Here is a 25,684-nt window from a genome sequence, read left to right as displayed (position 1 = left end):
TTTTGTTTGTTGTGACACATACATTGATTCTCGGCTCTTTCAAAATACACTGACCGAAAAACTGAATTTTTTAAATCTTGACAAAATGAATGACGCTGTGATAAAGTGACTTCACCGGAAGTTTCATGACTGAGGAATGTGATCAGTCCCTAATTTATTTTTAAGGAGACAATACAGTCAAGGAGTGCTGGTGGAAAAATAAGCTACCAGAAAGTGTGCGTGTGTCTGTGCGTGTGTGAACATATCAACATTACACAATGGCGGTATCCTGAGAGAGGAGGGCTCTTCCTTTTTCCCACAGTTTCACAAACAGCAAAGCTGTTGTGGTATTACGTGAGCTAACCTTGGCCTTGAGCACTGACCTGCAGTCAGGTGACCGTTTTATTATTCAATTAATGAAACAATAATAGCAAATGAAAACAGTAGAGTGCAAACCAAGGCCGCTCAGTTTCCCATGATGTCAGTCCACTCAAATCTGGACACAGATCCTCGCCACAACCTACATTTCATCAGAATTCGCCTTTTTACAGAGATGCTGCTCACATTTAAATGTAGCCTAAGTGTGGTCATGTGTACACAAATCTGAGCCTTTGTAGTGACGACAACTGGACACAGCAGTCAGAGGCGCACAACAGGTCAGGCGTTCCAGGCAAAATTAATGTTTGGGGCCCCGAAGAAAAGCTTGTTTGATGTGTCTAAGTGTGTATAATTTGATAGTTTGATAAGCATTTATTGCATTTTTATGAGGGCTTAGGGAGTACATGTGATGAGGGTGGGGAGGGATGGTGAAAAGCCCCAATTAGCTTCCTTGCCTGGGGCCCTCCAGAGTCTAGGATAGTCTGAGGTAGGACCTTGAGGGAGGACCTGGATTTCTAAAGCTCTGAACATTTTTGGTTTATTTTAAATCACATTTTGTCCTTCTGTCAATCAAATTTCCCAAACACTACATTAGACATCAAGTAACCTTCAAATAAGGATCACAGGGGCTGGAGCCAATCTATACTGATCTCCATGAATTTAAAGTGTAGTGAAGCAAAACAGGAAAAACAGGCTTATCCATTCACACACAGCTTAGCTACTGACCTCTCTAGTCTTTAGTTGTGTCCAGTCAACTATGGCTGTGAGTGCAGACCCAAAGATTGTTATAGTGGGATGCGGGATATCAGGTATAATAGCAGCACACAGGCTCATCAATGCTGGATTTCATCATGTGCGGATACTTGAAGCGTCTGTGAGAAGTGGAGGAAGAATAAAGACAGGAAGACTGGGTGAGGATTAAGTGCAATGTAACAGCTGAATGCAGTCTTTCTTTTCCATAGAGACCAAACACATAAATATAGCGTTATACAACAAATATATTGTACTTTATATCTATATATAGTTAAAAAAACAAGCTCTCTGGTTTTTTAGACTGGCTTCTTTGCTCTATATAACAATAATTCTGTGGACAAAACTTTATTTTAAACCTGTCCTGTCTTGTCCTGTAAACCTGTCCTGCAGATTAGGCATGCAGTTTGAAAATTGCCCACGACTACAAGACCAAACCCTACTCCAATACATATACTGTCAGAAGAAACATTTCAACATGTCAACCCTAACTTCACAGTTGAATCAGATAATGTTGTAATTGTTTTATTTAAGGAGTGAAAAATCACACAGATATTTTCTTCCTCTAGGTAATTACATTACAGACATTGGTGCAGGTTATATCCATGGTCCATCTGAGGAGAACCCAGTGTTTTGCTTGGCTCGTGACTATGGCCTCCTGGATCCAGAGGCCCTCACTCAGGAGAGCCAGACCATGGTTGTGAATGAAGACCCTCCACGCGCACTCAACTGGTTCAGCAGCTCAGGTCACCTGGTGTCACCAGTCTGTTCTAATACCAAATCATAATAATGTTAACATTAGCTATTTATACTTTTTGTTATTAATTATCTGATGTCTGATGTGTGCAGGTCAGAAGCTGAGTGCTAAACACATGAGTCCTGCTGTGGAGATGTTTGGTGAACTAAAGAGTGACATGTCCCAAATGAAGACTCAGGAAGGAGCAGAAGAAAGCCAGTGGGTCAGCGAGGGGCATTTCATACGATCAGAGGTAAACGTGGTAATAATCTAGAGAAAGTAAAACAATATTCTGTCTCTCCAATCTGATTTTGAGTCTGCACTTTAATATATTATATATTATAATTTAATATTTAATGTTAGGTATTTAACATTACCTCAAATGTGTAAACCTATTTAGTGCTCACTCAAATAATTAAAAGAGATAATTGGCTGCACGGTGCAGATTGTTAAAACACTGTCTGAGTGTTTGGTATTTTGTGCAGGCACTTCTGCGAGCAGGTGAGAGGTGGAAGGATAAAACCACCAGGGAGCTGCTGCTGTGTGCCATCAGTACATTGTTGAAGAAAGAGTGCTGTGAACAAGGGACTCATACCATGGATGATGTAGACCTGGCAGGATTTACTATGTTCAAGTATCTACCTGGACTTGACTGCACATTGCCAAGGTTCGGTTCCAACATCTGAGACATGTTTATATACAAAGTGAAGGGTGCTTTTACATGTGCGGCTACTAACAATCTCCTCTGGCGACGTTCGTCTATGAGACAAGTCATTAACTTGGGCCGTTGACACAAAAGGCTAAGCAATAACTAAGCTGTAAAAAACAATATTTGTCTTATGTTAAATTTACCTACTGGCATCAGTGATAACAATGGTGCCAGAAGGTAAATTCACTCATCTTCTACCGCTTTATCCTCCGCTTGAGGGTTTGCAGGGTCGCTGGTGCCAAATCTAGCTGACATAGGGTGAAAGGCGGGGTACACCCTGGACAGGCCGCTAGTCCATCACAGGGACACATAGAGACAAACGACCATTATCTCTCACACTCACTGGACTGTGGGAGGAAATGCAAGAGGCAAATAAAAGGCTGCTAACCAACTAACCAAATAACAGGCCCCTGAAGCTAAATAAGAAGTAAAATTGCTAGTTACAAGTCTTCTTCATTGGCACATGATGTCTATTTTGTAAAATTATGTTCCCATTTAGAGGAAAATGTAGAATAAAGCATGACACATTATGAATATACACAAGAGAGATTGGCATCTGGTATCATCCAATTGGAGCCTGGTGACACCTCTGAACTTCCAGTTGCAAAACAAGTTGCCAAAAAAAGGTTGCCTTTTGAGTCCACACAGTGTCAGAAAGTCAAAATGTTGCCAAAACCTAAAAAGGGGTAGTGAGGACCCCTTTCAAAAATGTGTCCATACCAGAGGAGAAGCAAGACAGGTGTCTGCAGTGGAGATGCATGAAATAAAATATGGCTGAAAGCAGTTAAGCCAAGGAAGCAAAAATGACACTCTAGCCAAGGTTAGCTCATGTTTGCGCTCTCGTTCTCTCTCTCAAATATGTTGTTAGATATTTAAGGTATCATGTTTTTAATCAGATGATAATTCTGCTGTGACTCTGCTCTTACTACTATGAAACTGTTTTGGGGGCAGTGGTTTTGAAGGCCTCATCGAGAACTTGATGTCTGAGCTCCCCAGTGGCGTTGTGTCTTACAATCGTCCTGTGACCTGTGTCCACTGGAACAACATGAGCAGCGAAGCAAACACAGTGAAGGTCGAGTGTGACGATGGGGAAATGATAGCTGCTGATCATGTTATCGTCACCGTACCCCTAGGTATCTTTTCGCTCACACACTGAACTGTTCATTTAAGTGCATGAAAACAAAAACTGTAGATAAGATATAATGAGTTCTGTCAAAGATTATTTATTATTTTTCAGGATACCTTAAGAGACACCATTCAACCCTGTTCTCTCCTCCTCTGCCGCCTCACAAGCTGAAGTCCATCGGGAAAGTAGGATTTGGAACATGCAACAAAATGTATGTGGAATTTGAATCACCGTGGTGGGATAGTCACTGTGAGGTCATCTACCTGCTGTGGAAAGATGAGGTGTGTATTTTTAAACTACATTTTGTTTAATGCTGTCTCAGTGTTCTCCTGGTTGCTCTTGGTGTTTTATGGCAGCTGGTTTGGCAGCTTTTAGTTTGTCAGAACTTACAGATTGTCTTCTTTTTGGCTTCTCTCTTTAGCGGTCCCCCCCAACAGCAGATCGACTTTTGCTGCTATTCTTCTCTCACATATGAAAATTAAATGATCATTGTAAAACTGAAATTGCACAACACAATTCCGGGGTCAGATGGAGGGTTAATCAGAGCCGCTGTGGCTGAGCATGTTTTGATATCACCCCTAACACTCGTCCTCACCCACTCTGCCTGCACCCTCTCCTTCACCTCGCTTGTGTACTGTCCATTGCTTTGGATGGTTGACCCCAAGTACTCTTTGTATGTTCAGTGGGATCTTTCGGTCCAGAAGTCTGATATTAGCAAATCATGGATGCGAAAGATCGGCGGGTTCATCGTGCTCCCACCCTCTGAAAGGTTTGTGACATAATTAACACCTGGACAAGAACAGTGTTTTCCATTTTTTGTACAATAATTCACAGATTCAGAGAGCAATACAGTCAAGTGACTCCCTTCTATAAATGTTGTTAAACTCTCAGGAATAGTCACATTCTCTGTGGCTGGATTGCTGGGCATGAGGCAGAGTATATGGAGACACTGACGGAGCGGGAGGTTAGACGTTCCATCACTGAGCTTGTCTGTACATTCACAGGTGAGTTCAAGTCGTTCTTCCAAACAAATCTGTGAATGATGATCACAATAAGAAAAAAGATTAAAAGAGTTATACACTATAATTAGTATGAGAATTATTTCTGGATAAGCCATTACATGTCAGCGTATCTGTGTGTGTTTAGGAAACCCTGCTATCTCACCGAAGAGAATCTTGCGTACCCAGTGGTTTCATGAGCCATGGACTTGTGGGTCTTACAGTTATCCAAAAATAGGATGTTCAACACAGGACAGGGAGAACATAATGGAGCCCCTGCCAGGGAAGGGATCACAGTCGCAGGTACGTAAATAAACACATTTGACATTTGATGTAGCAGTAACCCTACAGTTGGTGACGTCAACAATTTGCTAAACTAGAAATGGTGGGAAATCCATCGTGGTTGATTTTATTGCTTTTTCAAAACTCATATATGTTGTATATTAAAGATGCTATCCATTTTCTAGTACATGTATTGGATGTTACAGTGCACATTATATAATGTAAAAGGTTTACTAAAAAAAGTCTTGTTTTATGTTTAAAAAAAAACGTGTTTTAAATGAATTTGCTAACATATACAGTATTTTGAAAGCAAAACATTTCTATTCTATTCTCAGCCCCTGCAGGTGTTGTTTGCTGGAGAAGCGACTCATCCCTCCCACTATGGCACTGTCCATGGAGCTGTCTTCAGTGGGTGGAGAGAAGCTGATCAGCTCATCTCTCACTACTCCCCCATCGCTCAAACAAATCAAAACACGTAAAGATGGTCCTACTGCTAGGTGCTTAAAATATGGTGTATTTAAAAGACCTGGAGGTACTTGTGTAAAATGTGTTTTTTTTTTTTTATCCATCCATCTTCTACCTCTTTATCCTCCACATGAGGGAGGTGCTGTGTGAATCTCAGCTGACTTAGGGTGAAAGGTGGTGTACACCCTGGTTGTCAGTCCATCCCAGGGACACTTATAGAGACAAACAAACATCCACTCTCACACTCACTCATGGTGTCCAATTTGCCTAATCCCCAAATCTGCATGTTTTGGACTGTGGGAGGACACAATTCAATACAAATCCATAGAATTCCATGTTCATAGAGTTGACAAAGATCTCTGAATTGGTGTCTTTATATTCTAAATCCGTGGAATAAATTGCTGTGCACATAACAAGAAATGTATCACTTTATTATTAATTATTCAATTAATTAAAGATTATACTTAAAACAAAACAGTAATAATGTTCCAATTATGAAGCAAAGCAACACTGAGTGATTTGATGAGGTGTATGCACAGCAGGTCATAGCAATTCACTGTTGGAAGGAACTTGAAGAAAACATTTAAAGATTTTTTTTCCCCATTTCCTGACTAACTTGCCCAAGAATAACTCTGAAAATCAAATGTTAAATGTTCTTCATATAGATAAAAAAAGGCTCATCCTGGGCTCATGAAAAACAACAATTCATACACTCAGGTCATTAAAAGTTATTCAATTTATGTCAAATGAAAATAATTTCCCAAAGATACAGGATTTTTAGGTGAGATTTCCAACTGCTCTTTTCCTGTTTGTATTTCCCATTTTTTATATTTTCGGGACAATTTGAATTTTTCTGCAAATGTTCTCCCTGCGGAAATAAATTGAGCGGGCAGATCAAAGACAAAGCTAGACAAACCTTATTTTGAAAGTCTTAAACCGGACACGACACGTTAATCTTTGCTCTACAGAAAACGGTCGTGCGGTGACTACGGTGAGTGCTGAGGATCCGTACAAAGGGTTTGTTTCTGACTCAGCACTTGACAATGAGCGTGAAATATAAAAACACTACAGTAGTTATAGTGGGATGCGGGATTTCAGGCATAGCGGCGGCTCACCGGCTCATTAACGCTGGATTCCATAATGTGCGGATACTTGAAGCGACGGCGAGAAGCGGAGGGAGAATTAAGACGTCTCGACTAGGTGAGTACGGAAGCTCAAGGAGTCCAAAAGCGAGAGGAAACAGCAAATAACGGTACCTGTGTTGTAACATAGTTATGCATATGTTTGATAACAGAAGTACGGTTATTGATTATAATATTACAAAAAGGTATTTGAATAACTGAGGAAACTCATAAAATCTAATCTTCATGTCATATCACGATAATCCATTCTGATATCACAATAGAAATACCTGTAATGATCGAAATGTCACAGAATAAAAGTGTCTATGTTGATATGGAACGATATAGAGTTCACAAAAACAATGTACTGATAATTCTGAATGTATCTTTTACTAAAGAACATACAGAAATAACTAAATTACAACTTGATTTTAAGTAGCAGGCTGCGAGTTTGAGACCTCATTGGTGTGATTTCAGATGTATAATAATCACACAAAAAAGATCTGCACAGAGCAACTAATAATTTACAGGATTTGACATTTATTAAGTGACAGATACTGACTTTTATTATTTATTAATCTGAAGATTGCATGTAGTGTTGGAAGATTGCATGCAGTGTTGTTTAACTCCAGGCTGTTTACAAATGTTCTTCTCTGGACAGGAACACAAATATGATTTCAGAAATTGATTTAAGTTTATTGTACAGGCTTTCACTACTTTGTTGTGATGCAGTTGAACTTTTTGATATAAGTTCAACTGCATGCATTGTGTTGCTTAACTAGGACCAGACTCAGCTGCGTGACATTTCTGCAGCATATATGACTATATTTTTCATCTGCAGGTGACAGTGTTGTTGAGATTGGGGCAAACTGGATCCATGGACCATGCAAGGAGAACCCGGTGTTTTGTCTGGCCCAAAAGTACGGGCTCCTGGATCCAGAGGCCCTCACCCCAGAAAACCAAGCCATAGACGTTGGAGGACATCCTCCCGGGCCTCCCAACATCTTCAGCAGTTCAGGTTATAAAAATGAAAAATATGAAACTACCATGGACTTTAAGTTACCAATTAAACACTTTTAGTCTTTATATATATATATTTATTTATTTTTTGTATGTGTGTTTGGTCTTTCCTTAATCTGCGTTCTTTCTGTGACCTTATCCTGTGATAAATAGTTGCCTGTGGCTTGGTGTGTATAGTAGTATTGATTTAAAATCAGACTTTGCACCGGTTTTATAACAGACACTCAACAAGGAAAATGAAGCACAGCTTCACAACGTCTAGTTGTGATTGACTGACTTCACTGTGAATAAAGTGATATGACCTTGTGACCCTGATAATAATTTTAAGCTACAGTGTGTAACTTTTAGACATAAATATGTCTGTTTCACTCAAACTATTGTGTCAGCTGAGTTGATACGATGTTAATTTAGTCAAATTTATGTAGTTGTATAAACAGTATAGTTGTGTCTAGATCTTTAATTTTCAGAAGTGGGTTCTACTGCTAACAAACATTGATGTTCAGTGTGTTGAGGTTGATAAACACGTCTTACAACTAGGTAGTGGATGGGTGACCTAGGTGGGGGTGACCTAGGTATACTTCATGAAGAGACGCCAGTAGTGTTTCGGTCATTATTTAGAATTTCTGTTTGGAATGACAGAAGTTATGCACTGCAGTTTTAATAATACATTTTTAAATCCATGTTGTAACGTTTGCAGGCCGTAAGCTGAATGCTGAGGACATCTATCCCGCTCAAAAGATTTTTTCTGAGCTGCTTGGTGAAAGTGAAGGATTCCAGAGTCGAGGGGGAGAACCCTCTCCCAGTTTGGGAGATTTCATACGGTCAGAGGTACATTACAGCCATGTGTCCACCAAGTGGAACAGTTCGGTGTTGTGCGTATTTTTTTGTGTTTCCATTAGGAATACTACCAAAGTAACTGTCCACAACCTTTCCAATTTTTGGTACCCTTCCTTTGGGGTACCAGAGTAATGGTATGGTACGGATGAAGGTAGATGTCTCGTAGAGACAAACAGCCACAAACCAAGCAGGAAAAGAACGTTTGATATCGTTGTTTGTTGTCGCACCGCTACGGCTTCACACTATGTATCTCACTGACGCGGCCAACGAGCACAGCGCACACCCCGCCTACCAAGTAAATGTACCGTTCCAAACTGCACCGTACTGTACCAAACCAAACTGCACCATGATTATTTTTCCTGCATAGTTAGTAGTAATACTGAAAATGTGTTTGTCAGCGGCTGGCCAGGATTGGCTACATATTCTCAGTTCGTTTTGTCGCTTGTTGCCTGATGCAGGTGCAACGACGAGCAGCAGATGAATGGAAACATTTAGATGCAAACACCAGATCACTACAGCTGTGTGCGATCAGCAGCATGTTGAAGTTGGAGTGCTGCACTAACGGGGCTCACAGCTTGGATGAGGTGGCCCTGGGGGCCAATGGCCTTTACAAGACTCTACCTGGACTGGACTGTACATTTCCAGGGTTTGTACTCCAGCACTGCATGCATATCTAAGAATTAATACAAATCATTGCATCATTATTTCATGAGTAGCTCTATAGGTAAGACAATGTAGTTGCTTATTTGGCCAGCAACTTCATAAGAGGATTATGATAGATGTAGAAGGTCAACTGTAACTTCCAACTGATTGGTCCTGTACAAATCTATGCGTCACACTGGCCTAAATTTCATTTCTAAATAGCATTTTCTGTCTCATGCAGTGGCTACGAGGGTCTAATCAAAAGCTTGATGTCGGAGCTCCCCAGTGGTTTAGTGACGTACAGTCGGCCTGTGCGCTGTGTCCACTGGAGCAACTCAGAGAAGACACAAACCCCGTTGATGATCGAGTGTAACGATGGGGAGAAGATCGCTGCTGATCATGTTATTGTCACAGTACCTCTAGGTAAAATCATGTGCACCATGTTTTTCACCATGGTGCCACCAAACTAATACAAAATAAGGAGGATAAAAGTGTGTCACAGCCCGTCCTCCTAAGGGCATGTACTTGTAAATAAATGAATTAACAAAGAAAAATGTATTACATTTTTCCCTTTCTTTCAGGATACCTAAAGCAACACCATTCAACTCTGTTCCATCCTCCTCTGCCTCCACACAAGATGCACTCTGTCCAGAGACAAGGTTTTGGAACAAACAACAAAATATTTGTGGAGTTTGATTCCCCGTGGTGGGACGCTGACTGTGAGGTCATCTACCTTGTGTGGGACGATGAGGTGAATGAAGGAAACACGTTTACTCTACACATCACTTCCTGTTTCAAACGCTTGAATTTCTCAGAAAAACAAGGACCCTCAAAGTAACCCTAACCCTATGTACTTTGTGATTCTCTTTTAACTTAACCCCCCCAAAAAAAACAATAAACATTTGTTCACAGATTAGCTGCTTCTTAGATTTGAATAGCCAAAGGTTAATTTCATGGTGTCCTCACAAAGCTTCTTGTTTTGTCATCTTCAGGATGCCATTGTGGATCAGGTGCCGGATGTACAGAGATCCTGGATAAAGAAGTTGTGTGGCTTCACTGTGCTCAAACCCGCAGAAAGGTCAGCATCTGTGAGGCTCAGCCTGCTCGTTTATGTTGGTTTTGCTCAATAATAAGTGGCATATTGACGTTTATTTGAATGCAGTGTTGTGCTGTTTGTGGTTAAACCTTCAGGTATGGCCATATCCTCTGTGGCTGGATAGCTGGCCATGAGTCAGAGTACATGGAGACACTGTCTGAACAGGAGGTCACACACACCGTAGCACAGCTATTTCGTAGGTTCACAGGTGAGTGTGAAGTATTCGAAATGCTCCTCAATTAAGATCACAATACTTCGTCTTTATATTTTCCAAAAATTCTCTGTCAGCATCATAGACTGTATGTAAAAATCAATGTAGTCTTCCAACTTGAAAAGTGAAGCCTATAAGTCAGGTGGAATTTGGAATTTTAATCACCAGAGGGCGAATCCACACCACTGTTGCAAAAATAATAGTTTGAATGGAAATCTATAGGAACATACCTCTGCTACTTCTCACTTGATTTATGATATCAGTAATACTTTCATGAGGAGTTAAAAGTCTCTAACACTAGTTGCACATCTTCTTTAAATTCTGTAAATTACCCCACTGCAGGACAATTCTTATCTTCAGTAGCACATGATGTCAGTTTTATGAATTATGTTCCCATTTAAAAGAAAATAAACAAAAGTACGGCACAAAAGAAGCCAGCAGCACCAGTGTGAATAACATCTTTCAAAAACTGTCATAACAGCATCCATACAACAACTGTGTGTTTAGGGAACCCAACCATCACCCTAAGGAGAGTTCTGCGCTCCCAGTGGTTTCATGATCCATGGACACGTGGGTCATACAGTCATCCTGGAATAGGCTGCTCAGAGCAGGACTTGGAAAACTTAATGGAGCCCCTGCCTGTGAAGGGATCACAGTCACAAGTACTGAAATGGTTATATTCAGACATAAATGTGTACAAACAGTACTATAGTTTGTCTAATACGTGCTGTGTTTCAGCCCTTGCAGGTGTTGTTTGCTGGAGAGGCAACTCATCCCTGCTACTTCTCAACTGTTCACGGAGCTCTACTCAGTGGGTGGAGAGAAGCTGATCGTCTCATCTCTCATTATAACACCACTGGTGAATCTGAGCCGACCAAGTCAAAACTGTAAAAGAACTGCGCTGCTGACAGGAAGTAATCAATCAGATTTTCATCCAAAATGTTCAAATTCTTCAAACAATTACATTAATTGGTTTGATGGTTTGTTTTAGGGCTTTTCTTTATTTAAACTGGTCAAATAAAAATTTCCTTAGCGAGGTGAATTAATGAATAAGTGAAATCACACACTTAGAAATCTGGTAATGAAACTGCTGTTGAAGAATTAGCAGTAATTTTGTTTTCTTGTAAGAATGAATCAAAGCAACATTTCATAGGTGCACTGACTCTTATAAGGAAATGGTTGTTCATTTACACTCACTGGCCTTAATGTCTGTTCCTGCACTATGTGACTGTAACAAGCACATATGATCATGTTAAACTTTGTAATGCTGAACCGTTGAAGTAATTAAGCACTGGAGTTTCGTGTGTTTTGTTGCAGTGATAGAATTTCCAGTTCCTGAGGATGATGATCATAGTCACCATTCAGCTGAGTTTCAATTCCGTGTGGGCCCACACTGTCTGAGCTTTATCATATTACTGGTTTTGTTTTCTGTGCATAAAACTCATTTATCAGCCCAGACTGAGAGCCCAAAGTCATGAATGCCTTTTGTGCCTGAAGAGGGCACTGCTGTTAAGGAAAATTGATGTGTGTGTGTGTGTGTGGTTTAAGATTTCAACTTTTTCCTTTGATAATCCAGTCATGGGTTGATTGTAATTATACAAAGATATTCTAAATAAAATATTTTGACTACTCTGTTCTATTTTTGTTCAGTCAGAGAAGCTGTAAGACTCTGGATGTGTAAAAACACAATGAAAGCTAGACATTTGTGGCCGTTAAGAGACAATGAATAATGATACCACATAAACAGCCTGTAGGAATTAAACACTGGAGAAACAGTGTTTTAAGAAACACATTAAAAGTAAAACACTGGGCCTTAAAATCTTAATTTCCAATATCGTACAAACAGTAGTGTCCAGAGTAGTTCCGTTTCTCTCCTAAGGAGGGCAAACACGTGTCCTTGCGCATTTAAATGAAAGAGCGAAGAAGTCATCAAGCGGAACAAAGTAATTTCGCCGGTAGATTCCAGTCGGCGTGTAAACAGTGTGGCGCATCAGCATGTTCTCAGTATTGATGGTTAAATTGTAGGTGTAGAGGTTATTTTGAATGGACACAGATTTAAAATCAAGCATAGTTGTATTTGTGTAACCATGAAACTGCACCAGGTTCTGCGAAATGTCGAAAAGTTCAGAACCGTTTTCGACTTCGGTGGACGGGATGTGGCTCACTGGTTCCCTGGACACATGGCTAAAGGTGACAGCTTTATCTGCAGGGTCGTGTCAAATGTACGTGTATGTAGCAGCGGCGTGGAAATGTCTGTGTTTTCCTCTCACTGTCTGTAGGATTGAAGCAGATGAGAGCCAGCCTCAAGAGTGTGGACTGCACATTAGAAATCCACGATGCAAGAATATCCTTTTTTTTAAGCTGAATGTACAAGTGTCAGAAGTATGGGTAGTTTGATGTTAGTAAACTTGCTCTTAATGTGTTTAAAATAATAATAATAATTTAAAAAATCCTGTCGATATATCCCTCAAATGTTCAGCTTTATCCATAATCTAAAAAAAAATTTTTTACTGTCATAGCTATGAAGATTAAATCACAAGACTTGTTTGGTTAATAATCATTTTATCTTAACAGGGCAGCTCAGTTTTTACAAGTGAATCTGCAGGAGCTTATTGATGCATTTTACTTCATCATATGACATGATGTACACTGGAGGGGGAACCAGACGTACTTCTCCAACACATGACAACACAGCTTGTGTTGTCATAACCAGGAGAAAAACTGTAATATAGTTATGGCATGATGTACTGTACTATTACAACAAACTATCTTTGCACAACTGTGTCACTCCTGAAACACAAGGCAAGTATTACAGTTATATTTTCTTGAATTCAATTATAAGCAGAAGTTTAAACAAGCCGACAACTGGAGAGAAATCCTCCTTAAATTCAGTAAATGCAGTATGCTTATGACTTATTATTGACCTTAGCAGATACAAAACACACTTTAATACTGTATGAACCCTTTCATTCATGCTTAGATTACAGGTCTGGTCAACTAATCCATTTCTAGAGAAAGAAATCGACAGATTAAACTTTAATTAATCGATTGGTTGTTCGGTGCATAAAATGCAAATAACAGGCGCACACATTGCTCAGTGTTTGAGGGTAATATCTTGGGAGTATTGTCAGGTTAGTCTGAACACTTTGACAATTCTCTTTAACATTAAGCACATGCCATTTTCTGGAAGAAACCCCATGTTTCAGGAGACTCTGGATGCCAAGCCACATGTGCTAATCCTCAACAAGATGGACCTTGCTGATCTGAGCAGCCAGCAGGTTAAGTCTGTTACAGTTTTAGCAGTGTTACAGTACAAAGTCAACAGCAATTTAATTTCATCTGTACATTTACCACTCAGAGAATCCTTAAGAAGCTGGAAAAAGATGGGGTCAGGAATGTTCTTTTCACAGACTGTTTGAAGCAGAGAGATGAAAATATCAAAAAGGTAGAGGTCACTTTTATTTGGTCTACTTCAATTAATATGGAGGAAAAGGTCTGAGCATGACTGTGCAACTTATTACTGTTTTCTTTATTTCTATAGTTGGTGCCAATGGTGATGGACATTATTGGAAACACACCACGTTTTAACAGAGATGAGGTCTGCCCACCACAGACAATGTCATAATATATTTAAGCTTTGAGAATCATTCAAAATGATAAGGCCGCTGAAAGATGCAGCCATCAGCGCATCATCTAGCTTAAATTTATGAATCTCTAAACTTATTTCAAATGGCATTTAACTTATTACATATTGAAGATGGCAGAGGTTAAATCTTAATGTGTTGTCCATTTACCTTAATTTTTCTTTTTGCAGAATACAAACTATTGCCTGATGGTGATCGGAGTGCCTAATGTGGGGAAGTCATCTCTAATTAACTCATTAAGAAGAACAAACTTAAAGAAAGGTATGGGTAATAAAACATTTGAGAGGCGCTGGACATTGATTCAATATCATATTTTAATTGTTGGAATGATACACCAGGTCGTGCATCTCGAGTAGGTGGGGAGCCTGGTATAACTAAAGCGGTCCTTACTAGAATCCAGGTAAGTGTCAAAGACACGGTTTATCTTTTTGTATATGAGTGTGTGTTAATTGCTTTTTGCATCTGTGAAGTACTTGTTACCTGCATTTGTCTTCAGGTGAGTGAGCGACCTATAATATACTTGTTGGACACACCGGGAGTCCTGCCTCCCAGGATTGAGAGTGTTGAAACTGGCATGAAGCTGGCTTTATGTGGTGAGTGGAACATTGATTATAAATTGGTTAGCATTCTTGCCCTGTTGGCATGTTCTCCCTGTGTGTGTGTGTGGGTTTTCCCACGACCCTCATGTGGTGTATTTAGCGTCAGAGCTCTTATGTTTGTTTTTTAATGTGTTAAACTAATATTTTCATTTATTTTTTTATCCTCCAGGAACTATACTGGACCATTTAGTTGGGGAAGATATTATCGCTGACTACTTACTGTATTCCCTAAACAGGCTGGGGAAGTTCAGGTGTGATTTTATTCATTTATTTTTGTATTTATTTTCTGTCATAGTGTATCGATCATGAAGTCCCTTTGATTCACAATAGCATGGTTGTTTCATGTGTAGTTACGTGGAAAAATACGACCTGCAGGAGCCCAGTGATGACATCCAACATGTCCTCAAACACATTGCTGTGAAACTTAAAAAGACCCAGAGGGTCACAGCCATCACTGGAGTGGGTAAGAAAACACTAACTCCATTGATAACTTCTGTTTTTATATAGAATTATAGACTAGTAATAAGAGGAATAACTAGAGGTTTTATGCTGAATTGTATATATTAAACAAGTACAACATTGTGTCTCGTATGCAAAGGCCACCATAGTTCCCTGATGTGTAGACACAGAACACAAACCACAGGACTCTTTTGAAGTGGTAGGCAGCGCATGACGTATCAAGCGGTTTTCACTGCCACTAAAAAAATATTGATTCTGTCCAAGAGATGTATGTTATTTGTCTTCAGTTTGATGGCACGATCAACAGCCTATTAACAAATGGCCTTGCATTGACATTGTTCTTTATCTCCATCAGGGAACATTACTGTCACTATCCCAAACTACACAGCAGCAGCTTATGACTTCATTAGAGCTTTCAGGAAAGGGGAGCTGGGACAAGTGATGCTGGACTGACCGTTTGAATCCAGATACACAGACTTTTGAGGTGCTTTTCCAAGTTTTTCTTTAACCCGGAAGAAGGATTTATTTTTTACCACAACATACAGTATGTCTGGTGGGAAACATCGTCTTCATCGCTGACATTTTGGGGACATGATAAATTCTGTTTTGTAAATTAAAAACTCCACAAACACTGTGTCCTTTGTAAATAAAACTGTTGAACTTAATTCAGGTGCAATGTTTGGTTTTTGAAAACATGAGGCACATGTATCTGACAACTATTTATTAGCATAAAGACAGTGATAACAAACGTGTTAGTATTAACATACTGTGTACATAGTGTGAGTGCACTTATAGATATGGAACAGTCGGTTGCTCCTGAGTTTCTACAGCAGGTAAAAAGTTCTTCTTGGACAATGGACTGGCAACAGTGAGAGCAGCAATTAAGTCTTAAGAAGTCAGTTGAGGACATTTTTAGCAAACTTACAGTATAAAAAGGATGTAAATTGCACAATAAATTCTTATGATAGAGGATATACTGCTCTTAGTCTGCTAACAAAAATCAGTCACATCACTGAGCTGAGATTTTGTAGGAAGGAGTAAAATAATTTAAAAAAGGAAAGTTGATTTATCGAATTTTAAAGCAAAATGTTAAAATTACACGCATCAGTTTAAAGGCTGGTTCTTTCACTCAGTTCACCAGAGAATACTGCAGTTAAACTGCAACGAGTCCAGGTTTATTTTTAGAATCAAAATCACAAATAAAAACTTTCTTTTAGTTGGTCAGAGTAGTAGTTTGTTTGCTTTTCATCAAAAATATATTAATTAGATGGAGTAATCAAGATTTAGTAAAGGAAACAAATGTGATTACTCTTAGAGTTTGGCCCCAGTATAACACAGAAGTGTTTGATATAAAGTGCACTCTTCAAAAGGTGAAACATTGTCACAATGACTGGTAATGTGCTGGTTATGCATGTTTGTATAGAGGATTAGATGTGTAAAAACAGTACAGTACTGTGATGTTTTTATGCAGATTCCAGTCAGTCCTGCTGCACATCATAGTCAGATCCAGAGAAGCTCAGGCCTAAACTGAATCAGAAATGTATCATAAATAATTTAAAAGAAAGAAATCACCTGAACATCTACAGTGTACAGTCCAAGAAGAGCTCATATATGGGTGAAAATGTTGCAAAGATGATGGCAACCAGCTGAGACCGAGAACATCCCATATGGGCTGAACCCGACATCAGTGCATCAAAGTAATTGGTCCTGTTGTAATAATCCAGTCCGTCCTCTGGGCTGTCGGCATTGCTGCGGCGGTAGGCAGACGCGTACCATTTATCCGCAGTTAACGCCACCGCTGCCCCTGCTGCTGCAGCACTTGCCACCTTCACCGGGGATGATCGCCCCGCTGACCTGAAGCGAGAGCGCGTTCCACCATAGGCACCTCCTCCTCGGTAACTCCCCCCCGTGGGGCTGCGCGAGTGGGAGCCTCGAGAGGAGCCCCGGGAACCTCCACGACCGCCCTTGGCCAGCGTGGGCTCACACAGGAAAGCAGAGAGCAGAAGGCAAGTCCAGCATGTGGCAACCAGCTGGTTTATTCCCAACATCTGTGCAGGGAGAAGATCTAATGCAGCAAAGGAGCACATTTTAGGCCTATGTGTGGTGGACGCACAGTATCACTGCACTAAGTCTTAAATGGAGAAGTTATGCCTTATCTTTTAGTCAATAATTTGATTATGGGAACATTGTCTAATGTGTTGAGTTGTAGCCTCATCATCGGTCATGCAGGGAGTACTGAACAAATCTTTTTAATTAACTGATTCTAATGATTAAGTACACCGAAAACAACTGCTTTGCTCGTCACTCGTTTGTGTCGCGTACAAAAGTCGTGCAGTCGTGGTATGACGACCTCGCCCCCGTTGAGGAGGTACTATGGTAAAGGAAAACGACCAAAGGCTTGTAGAGTCTGGCCGTGCCGTGCTACAACTGTATAGTGAAAAAGCACCATTTGAGTCACTGCTCTTCTCGTTCCTTGCAAGCAGTGGATACTGACGATAGCAGTGATGGTGACCTACATAATGCAAGGCCCTTGTCTATGCACATATAAAATGCTTATTCTAAGGCTATGAAAACCAAACCATTTTTTTTTTTTATCTTGGAAGCATTCATTTACTACATATTTATGGGTAGTATACTCAATTTATGCCTGGAAACCCTCCTAAAATGTTACACACTGAACCTTTAAATCATGATCTTGATCTATGATCTATGTGTTGATCAATTCTAGAGTATATTAATATATACAGGATATACATTGTGGTTTATTATTATGAATAAAAGGCACAGGCTGGCATGTCTGTAGATGATGCAGGCCACTGAAGATGCTCCATTCATATCTAGCAGGTAACTAAGCCATCAAGTAAAAAAAAAATACATATTTTGTATTAGTAATATTGTTGCACGTTTGCGTTTAATCTGTTTTGGATTATGTTAATCTAATGTATAAACACTGCAAATGCATGATGTTTATCTGACTGCATCCTCAGCGTCGCTTGAATGAATCCCACCATTATAAAAGACACACACACACACGCGTGAGTAATTCAGTGGATCCAAAACCTTAATTGGTCCTTACCTGATTCCCCGTGTGTTTTATTTTTTAAATCCCAGTTTGCGTTTTGGCGATCGCAGGAGAGACAAGAGGCTATTGTCGTGCGCGATGCATGAAGGCTCGCTCATGCGGCTGACTGCGAGAACGCGCGGCGCGCTCAAGACGTCCATTTATGGTATTGTATTTAGGTATTATTATATTATTTTGGATTATATACATGTTTTTTTTCATCTTATTCGTTCAGTGCGAAATGTCTAATTAATTTATGTATCCACCTATTTCAAATCGTGTGATACATAATATCTAATCACTGAGTATTTATGGAATCTGTAAATAGTTTCCCTACATTATACAGAAGAATCAGATTTTTCAACAAAAACATTGAAATAAAATTGGGGGACGAGTGGAATACCGAAAAAGGTTTGCCCTATTCTTTGAAAACTATTAAAAACATAATCATTTTTCCACAAGAACAAGAATGACATAAAAGTGGGGGACCAATGAATAATCTTTTATGTCACGTGACATAAAAGCTTTTGAAAAAGTGCACTTACTTATTGACACATTTGCAATAACCACAGTTGTTCCATGTGAGATTTATTTTGTGTAATGTTCTCATGTATCTGTCATTTGTAGAATAATTTTGTTTTGGATTGTGTGCGCAGAAAACTGTAATTTTTTTTGACGGTCCCTAAGTGAAGCCGTTGTTGTCAGTGGGCAGCAGTAAGCTAATGTTATAACCACCCGCCACGCGAACGTGCAGCAAACGCCGGGTGAAACTGACGAACGAGCCGCTGTTGGAGTTGGGGCGAAGGTCTGTTAAATATCCAACTTTTGATTAATGTCCCTGCAGTAGAAGAAATATATTAAATGCGATATGTTCGCTGCCCTCACCGGTTGGTAGCGGTAATGCGCCATTGCCTTATTTTCACCGAGAAGAACAGGAAGAAGGACAAGAAGAAGTCACAGGAGGCGGAAGCTGCATCCAGAGCATCGAGGAGAACTGGTGGAGCGACGTAACTGTCAACAGTAAAGGGAAAGAAGTCATGTCGTTCCTCTGCAGAAGAGCCGCGTTGCTCTTGAAGCCACGCAGCACGTTAGCGCCGGCTGTATTGTCCGCCGCCCGCTTCTGCAGCTCCGGTGAGCGTTTCAAACTCAACTCAGGGTCACTCACTCTGCTGCAGCCACAATGTCATGAAACATATGACGTGTTGACGTGTGAACTGCAGGCAGACTGATAACCAGCCTTGTGTAAAGTACATAAAAGGGATACTTGAGTAAAAGTAAAAGTATCTTACCAGAAAATGACTTTGGTAAAAGTTGAAGTCACTTTGTATAATATTACGTAAGTAAAAGTCTTAAAGTATATGGAATTTACTGTACTTAGGTAGTATCAAAAGTAATTTTCTGATATAAAAAAAAAAAAGTAAGCAGTTGGGATTGAGCCATGATAGCTCAGTGGTAGAGCAAGTTGTCTTTCAACTGGAAGGTTGTGGGTTCAGTTTCTGGCTCTGCTAGTCTATGTATCCTGGAGCAAGACACTTAACCCCATGTTGTAGCGTGTTAATGGGTATGAAAGATGGGTGAATCCTAAAACTGTAGTGTAAAGCAGCTCATCAAGACTAGACTGAGACTCTTCACCTTTACCCCGCAAGATGTGTCCATGTCTATGTAAGACCTTGACAGTGCTGATCTTCATGAATGATTAACCAGAGCTTTGCCTTTCCTTGTGTTTCTGTCACAATAAGTCAGACCACTTTGGTGACCCATCACCTGCCCCCAGGTAGAAGTTGACACAACTGCAACAAGCAGCAAATGCTGAACATGCAGCTCTTTACAAGCCTTGGTTTTAGTTTTCTCAAATATATTTTAAGGGTATAGAAGAGTGTCAGTTCTTCTTTCTTGCTATAAGTAAAATGAGTATTGTTGTGATTTAGAATGGGACAATTAGGGTTGTGCTGAAAATATTGCCTCTATCAATTCAGATTACAAAATCGACATGGCAGCAAATGGAATGATGGTAGTCTTGACGTATACAGTCAATTTCACCTAAGGTGCAGTGCCAAAATAAAGCCAGTGAAATGTTAAATGGTATGTTATTATTCTTCAAAATAACTGTATTGAAGTATGTCTTGTAAAGTGGCCTCTATTTGTTTTACGACAGGAAATACCAAGGCCTAGATATTAAACAATATCACTTCACCTCGCGTTGTTCTGGAAAATATCAGCTATATTTGATGCAGTAAACTATATTGTTTATTATTCCTTCATGCAGGTGGTCAGTATGAGTATATTTTGGTGGAAAAGCGAGGTGAGAAGAAGGATGTCGGTCTCATCCAGTTGAACCGACCTAAGGCTCTCAACGCTCTGTGTGGCGGGCTTATGAAGGAGGTCGGACTGGCGCTAGATGCATTTGAAGCCGACAGCAACATTGGAGCTGTCGTTATCACCGGCAGTGAGCGAGCCTTTGCTGGTGAGTGAAACTGGTCTTTTTTTCTTTTTTATTAAGATTTGTATCCACATCTTATCTTTCATCTGTTTGCGACAATAAATCCATTTATTGTGTTTTTTTAGCGGGAGCCGACATTAAAGAGATGCAGAATCTAACCTTCCAAGAGTGTTTTAGTGGAAACTTCCTGGCTCATTGGAACAGGGTATCCACAGTAAAGAAACCTATAATTGCAGCTGTCAATGGATTTGCTGTGAGTGGCCTTTTCAATTTATGCCATTTATATTATAAGCTGAGAGAAAGTACCATGTATGACAGATGAGTCAGTCAACATAGTTCCACCATGTTGTTCATGGGGAGGCAACAGAATGCTTGTCAACATTTCCTGAAATCTGAAACAATGAATAGAAATCTCATTTGATTCTTTCACGCTTGACTCTGCAATCTAATCTCTCAGCTGGGTGGAGGCTGTGAGCTCGCCATGATGTGCGACATTATCTACGCAGGAGAGAAAGCACAGTTTGGTCAACCTGAGATCCTGTTGGGGACCATTCCAGGTAAAGACTCACTCGTATCTCCTTTCTTTCGCTGTTCAGACTTCATTCACTTCCTGATACTCAGGTCACCAGAGTCTCGCTTTTGAGGCAGCTTTTTAACCACATGTGTCTTCCTGCAGGAGTGGGTGGCACCCAACGCCTGACTCGTGCGGTGGGCAAGTCCCTGGCTATGGAAATGGTTCTAACAGGAGACAGAATTAATGCTCAAGAAGCAAAACAGTCAGGTAACTGCATTGTAGGAAAGTAAATATAATCAATCACTGTACATGAGTCGAATTTGTGAGGCGCTTATTGTACTTTACGCTTCAGCTCCATTAAATAAACATTCATTTCATATACATACTGTACATACATATGTATGTATGTATATATATATATATATATATATATATATATATATATATATATATATACATAGAATGTGAAGCTGTACTCTTCTTCTTGTCCCTCAGGTTTAGTGAGTAAAATCTTTCCCGTGGACCAGCTCGTGGCTGAAGCTGTGAAATGTGGAGAAAAAGTGGCCGCCAACTCCAAACTGGTCTCTGCTATGGCTAAAGAGGCTGTAAATGCAGGTGTGTAACTTTGGTTTAAAAGGCTGTATATCTTAAAACATTGAGTCAGTTTCAGTTTTGTGTGACTTTTTTCTCTTTGTGTGATTTTAGCTTTTGAGTTGACTTTGGCTGAGGGGAATCGTATGGAAAAGCGCTTGTTCCACGCTACCTTTGCTACAGTGAGTAGAACAGCCAGTGTGTCCTCTGCTACACTAGGTGGCGGTATACTCATTATAACTTGTCAGTAGTTGGCGCGTTACTAACTAAAAAAAATACTCCTGTTACTTCAACAGCTATGATTTTGCTCATTAACCCTTAGAACACAGTGCATTTAGGCTGCTTTTTCCTGTGACTATGTTAAAACGTATATACAGAGGCTATAAGACTGTACAATATAGAGTGTCTTATATTCTTTTTTTTAGCACAAACTACAGGCAATCTTTTTTTTCCTTCATTCCCACCAACTATATAAACACCTACTAAAAACCTTTTAAATTTAATTTAATTTGTGGAAATGCGTCACAGTTTAAAGTTCGCTTGGCTTGTTTTTATGAACAAACCAAAATAAAGAAAGAAACGTAACGTTTATGATGTCTGCACAATTATTACTAATAGTAGCCAGATTCTATTAGGAGAAGAAGAAGGGGCTCAACCGTCACATTTCTGTGTTGCACATTTGCAGCCTTGACTATTGAGACACAGCTAGTATGTTGCAGACTAAAACACGTAAGCAGCAGCATTTTGTGTTTTGTGTAATATTTAATTCACTGAGCTAACAGAGCAGAAATTTGGTTTTCTCGTCAGCCCTAAAATGCACTAGTCTGGCTTTCGTCTTCTTCTCTGCAACAGCTTCTTTTATTATTTTTGGCTCCAAGCCCGGGGGCAGGACCTGTGGAACACGCGTAGAGCACTAGGCCAGTTTGGATCCAGTTAAACATTATTTGATTGCCAACTGCATTAACTATGTGTGTTAGTCTGAATTTGAGAAATTCAATTGTGTAACATTTTAGCTAGACTTACACAATAATTCGATTATCAGAGTGACTTAAATGATTTTCTGACAGTCGAGTCATGATGTACGTTTGTGTTTCAGGAGGATCGCAAAGAAGGCATGTCGGCGTTTGTGGAGAAGAGAAAGGCAAACTTCCAGGACAAATAGGAAAATCCCCCGATCTAGAGCCAACAAGACACAGTTCCTGATACCGATGGATTATTTCCTTATCCACATTAATACGAGTGACACAAATAAAACCCTGATTGTTGTTGAACATGCAAGCTGTTCAACAACAGATTCTGGCAGTGAGTGACTTATCATTGTGAGTGCATCTCTACCTGCTCAGGCTCAGTATGAGGATCATGTGTGGGTACACTAGAACTGTGTTGTAGCAGGTGAGTAATTTGGACTGTCGAATGTGTGTCTACATTTTGTAGGCAGCTTGATTTATCTGTGTAACTTTACAATTAAAGCTCTGGTTTAACATGGATGATTCACACATTTACTTCAATAAACCAACTATTGACACTATTTTGAAATCGGAAATCGTCTTTATTGTCATTATACAACCGAAACTGCACAACGAAATTTCGAGGTCAGATCAGAGCCGCTGCGACTGAGCGCGCCGCCACAAGGGACCAACCTGACCGAATGGTGGGAGGAAACCTATGCAGACACGTGGAGAACAACAGTGCTCACCACTACTAACCACTGTGCCGCCCTTTGATGAGATACAGTATTTGTCTCACACCTTGGGGTGTTTCGTACACATTTATAGTACGCTTTGATAAATTATGATTGCACACATTAACTCACATTTGCCTCTTAGAACACGGAGCCTTTTTTTTTCCATTTCTATGTTAAAACACATATACAGAGGCTTTAAGAATGTGCAGTATACAGTGTCTTCTATCCTTTAGTTCAGCACAACCTATAGGTAATCTGATGAAATTATTGTTTTCCATTTTCACCAAGTAATTCCTCAAAAATTCCTAAAAATAATGTGAATATGTGACCTATAAACACACACACCCTGGATGTCCATATAAGGAGTTGTGTTTTATTCCCATGGCAATTTACCAAGTGTGCACGTAAGGGTTAATTATTATTATTCAGGTTTTAGAGTCTGGTTTAAAATTGCATCTTTGAAACACATGAGAGATTCATATAGTTATGTCGCTAAAATCGAAAAATAAGTGTCTACTTCTCGCCACTAGATGGGGTGCTTGTGTTTTTAAACACAGGAAAGGCTGTTGAGCAAAAACCACTAGGTTGAATGCAGATGAATAACATTTACTGGGTGCAAATGGGAGTAAAGTTTCACCTTTAGTGTCAAGCCTTTAAATGACGGCAGAAAAACATTGTGTTTTAGTAATTAATTAATTAACGCATTGGTCTATTAAAATAAAATTGATATTTGATAACATTTTATTTGTGTAGTATTACTGTAGATGGACATAAAAAAGAATAACCATCCAAGTTCATCTGTATTATCAGATTAATCTATTCAGCGACATAAAATTATAATTTTGATTTCAAAGAAAAACACCAGAACAAATTTGGTTAGTGTGTGCTTTCATCTGCCGCTCCAATCATCGCACGGCACCTTTTTTTGTCTGATCTTCACACGGCGGCGCCCCATATCCTCACAAGGCCATGGCCTAATTGATTTTTATTTTCATTCAATATTCCCCCGGAGTTTGCTTTCTTGTCGGCTCCCTGGCACCAAACTTAAAAGGGGAAGGAGAAGAAAAAAACGTGTCTCCTCAGTCCGCGGGGAAGCACAAAAGTTTGCAGAGAGGCTCAGAAAAGAAGTTCCTTTCTGAGGCTACCGAAAGGTCAAAACAATAAATGTAGACTCAATTGAGGCTCTCCGCGCTGACAAAAGGGGCAAAACGTTACATTTTGGCAGCGCAGACCCTCATAGCGTGATAAACTCATTTAAAGAAGCCGAGATAAAGAGAAAGCAGCATGGGTCCAGGAGAGGGAGAAAGGGGGCTTTCACTTCAGCAGACAGGCTTGGCTCCTGCAAGGGCCTTTTCTCCTGCTTCTACCCAGCAGCCTCCCATGTTCCCTCACTCATATTCCTACACTGCACAACAAGCTTTTACATTCAGGAATTCATTTCCACTTGTTCCCTATATGGCAAAAGGTTCCTGTGAGTGAGTACTGTAATTCAGCACTGTTAATCAGCAGAAAACAAAATATAGTGCGACACAAACCCCACAACGACGACTAATCGGACAGCAATAAACCAAATTGCAAATGTCTCTTGACTTTTGTCGAAGCCTTCTTTATGTCCACATGTCCTCTTCCTTTACACCATCGTGATCTCTGGTCATAGTCAGGATTTCTCAAGCATTTTTTCATTCACCTTCCAGCTGAGGGTTTTCTGTGGCTCACATGAAACAGGTTGGGTGGAGGGCTTTTCGTGATCTGACAAATATTTTCATTATCTCACATTCTTGGCACCGGCGGGGACCACAGACACATTCAAACTGTGCGTCTGCTTTGAATTATGCCCACCCAAGGGTGTCAGAAATAACACAGACTGACGTCGAACAGACTGTGCAGCCTGTTGTACAATGACACGATGTTTTATAGCTTCTATAGACGACAGGCAACCAGGGGCGTTTTAAAGACTCGGCAGCCCCAGGCAACAGGGGGCATGAGGGGCCCTTCATGGAACCAAAACAAAAAAAGCTAGTGGCATAGGAAGCTTCCAACCACAATATCATTGAAGACTGGGCTGTAATATTAGGGCTGTAAAAAATAACACAAGATGATTAATTTGTAGAATTAACGTGGTAACTTACTCTAACACATGCGCGGAGTGGGCATCACAGACACACACACACACACACACACACACACACACACGTCCCACCCAAACTCTGTTACAACCTCCGTCCACATGTCTTTAGTTTTTTCTTGTTTAAGGAAAAAAATGGGGTTTTGGGAAACAAGCGATTCACTCGGCAGATGACAACTCGTTGTCAACAACACTCGTTCTGATTGGTTCATGGTGA

The 25,684-nt window shown here is 40.1% G+C and overlaps 5 protein-coding genes across 6 annotated transcripts; 4 read left to right on the top strand and 1 right to left on the bottom strand.

The window, feature by feature from the left end:
* The first annotated feature begins 1,086 nt into the window (after positions 1 to 1,086).
* On the top strand, positions 1,087 to 6,016 carry LOC131473895 (peroxisomal N(1)-acetyl-spermine/spermidine oxidase-like). Its single transcript, XM_058651505.1, has 10 exons — positions 1,087 to 1,268; positions 1,677 to 1,853; positions 1,957 to 2,096; positions 2,329 to 2,510; positions 3,504 to 3,685; positions 3,790 to 3,959; positions 4,362 to 4,447; positions 4,570 to 4,682; positions 4,825 to 4,979; positions 5,294 to 6,016. Exons 1-10 carry the CDS (start codon positions 1,115 to 1,117, stop codon positions 5,435 to 5,437), a joined length of 1,503 nt encoding a protein of 500 aa, XP_058507488.1. The 5' UTR covers positions 1,087 to 1,114; the 3' UTR covers positions 5,438 to 6,016.
* Positions 6,017 to 6,387: 371 nt separating this feature from the next.
* On the top strand, positions 6,388 to 11,979 carry LOC131473894 (peroxisomal N(1)-acetyl-spermine/spermidine oxidase-like). The gene is made up of 10 exons (XM_058651504.1): positions 6,388 to 6,623; positions 7,386 to 7,562; positions 8,262 to 8,392; positions 8,860 to 9,047; positions 9,285 to 9,466; positions 9,625 to 9,794; positions 10,036 to 10,121; positions 10,235 to 10,347; positions 10,858 to 11,012; positions 11,089 to 11,979. The coding sequence occupies exons 1-10, from the start codon at positions 6,467 to 6,469 to the stop codon at positions 11,239 to 11,241; spliced, it is 1,512 nt and encodes a 503-aa protein (XP_058507487.1). The 5' UTR covers positions 6,388 to 6,466; the 3' UTR covers positions 11,242 to 11,979.
* A 332-nt stretch (positions 11,980 to 12,311) lies between these two features.
* mtg1 (mitochondrial ribosome-associated GTPase 1) lies at positions 12,312 to 15,717 on the top strand. The gene is made up of 11 exons (XM_058651506.1): positions 12,312 to 12,540; positions 12,630 to 12,696; positions 13,526 to 13,628; positions 13,709 to 13,795; positions 13,892 to 13,948; positions 14,165 to 14,255; positions 14,333 to 14,394; positions 14,491 to 14,587; positions 14,763 to 14,844; positions 14,944 to 15,056; positions 15,408 to 15,717. Exons 1-11 carry the CDS (start codon positions 12,438 to 12,440, stop codon positions 15,503 to 15,505), a joined length of 960 nt encoding a protein of 319 aa, XP_058507489.1. The 5' UTR covers positions 12,312 to 12,437; the 3' UTR covers positions 15,506 to 15,717.
* An 806-nt stretch (positions 15,718 to 16,523) lies between these two features.
* Positions 16,524 to 19,133, bottom strand: sprn (shadow of prion protein). Of its 2 annotated transcripts, none has more exons than XM_058651509.1 (2): positions 18,999 to 19,133; positions 16,524 to 17,117 (listed from the first exon to the last, which is right to left on the bottom strand). In XM_058651509.1, the coding sequence occupies exon 2, from the start codon at positions 17,098 to 17,100 to the stop codon at positions 16,633 to 16,635; it is 468 nt and encodes a 155-aa protein (XP_058507492.1). In that variant the 5' UTR covers positions 17,101 to 17,117; positions 18,999 to 19,133; the 3' UTR covers positions 16,524 to 16,632. The 2 variants fall into 2 exon arrangements, with proteins under 2 accessions (XP_058507492.1, XP_058507491.1); XM_058651508.1 differs by lacking the exon at positions 18,999 to 19,133 and adding an exon at positions 18,129 to 18,523.
* echs1 (enoyl CoA hydratase, short chain, 1, mitochondrial) lies at positions 18,764 to 23,186 on the top strand. The gene is made up of 8 exons (XM_058651507.1): positions 18,764 to 19,244; positions 20,380 to 20,577; positions 20,679 to 20,806; positions 21,011 to 21,110; positions 21,230 to 21,334; positions 21,563 to 21,682; positions 21,773 to 21,840; positions 22,755 to 23,186. Exons 1-8 carry the CDS (start codon positions 19,151 to 19,153, stop codon positions 22,818 to 22,820), a joined length of 879 nt encoding a protein of 292 aa, XP_058507490.1. The 5' UTR covers positions 18,764 to 19,150; the 3' UTR covers positions 22,821 to 23,186.
* Positions 23,187 to 25,684: the final 2,498 nt, after the last annotated feature.

Source organism: Solea solea, chromosome 15 (assembly GCF_958295425.1).
Source record: "Solea solea chromosome 15, fSolSol10.1, whole genome shotgun sequence".
NCBI lineage: Eukaryota > Metazoa > Chordata > Actinopteri > Pleuronectiformes > Soleidae > Solea > Solea solea.
The sequence above is the reverse complement of the archived record's forward strand: the minus strand, read 5'-3'. Positions and strand labels throughout refer to the sequence as shown.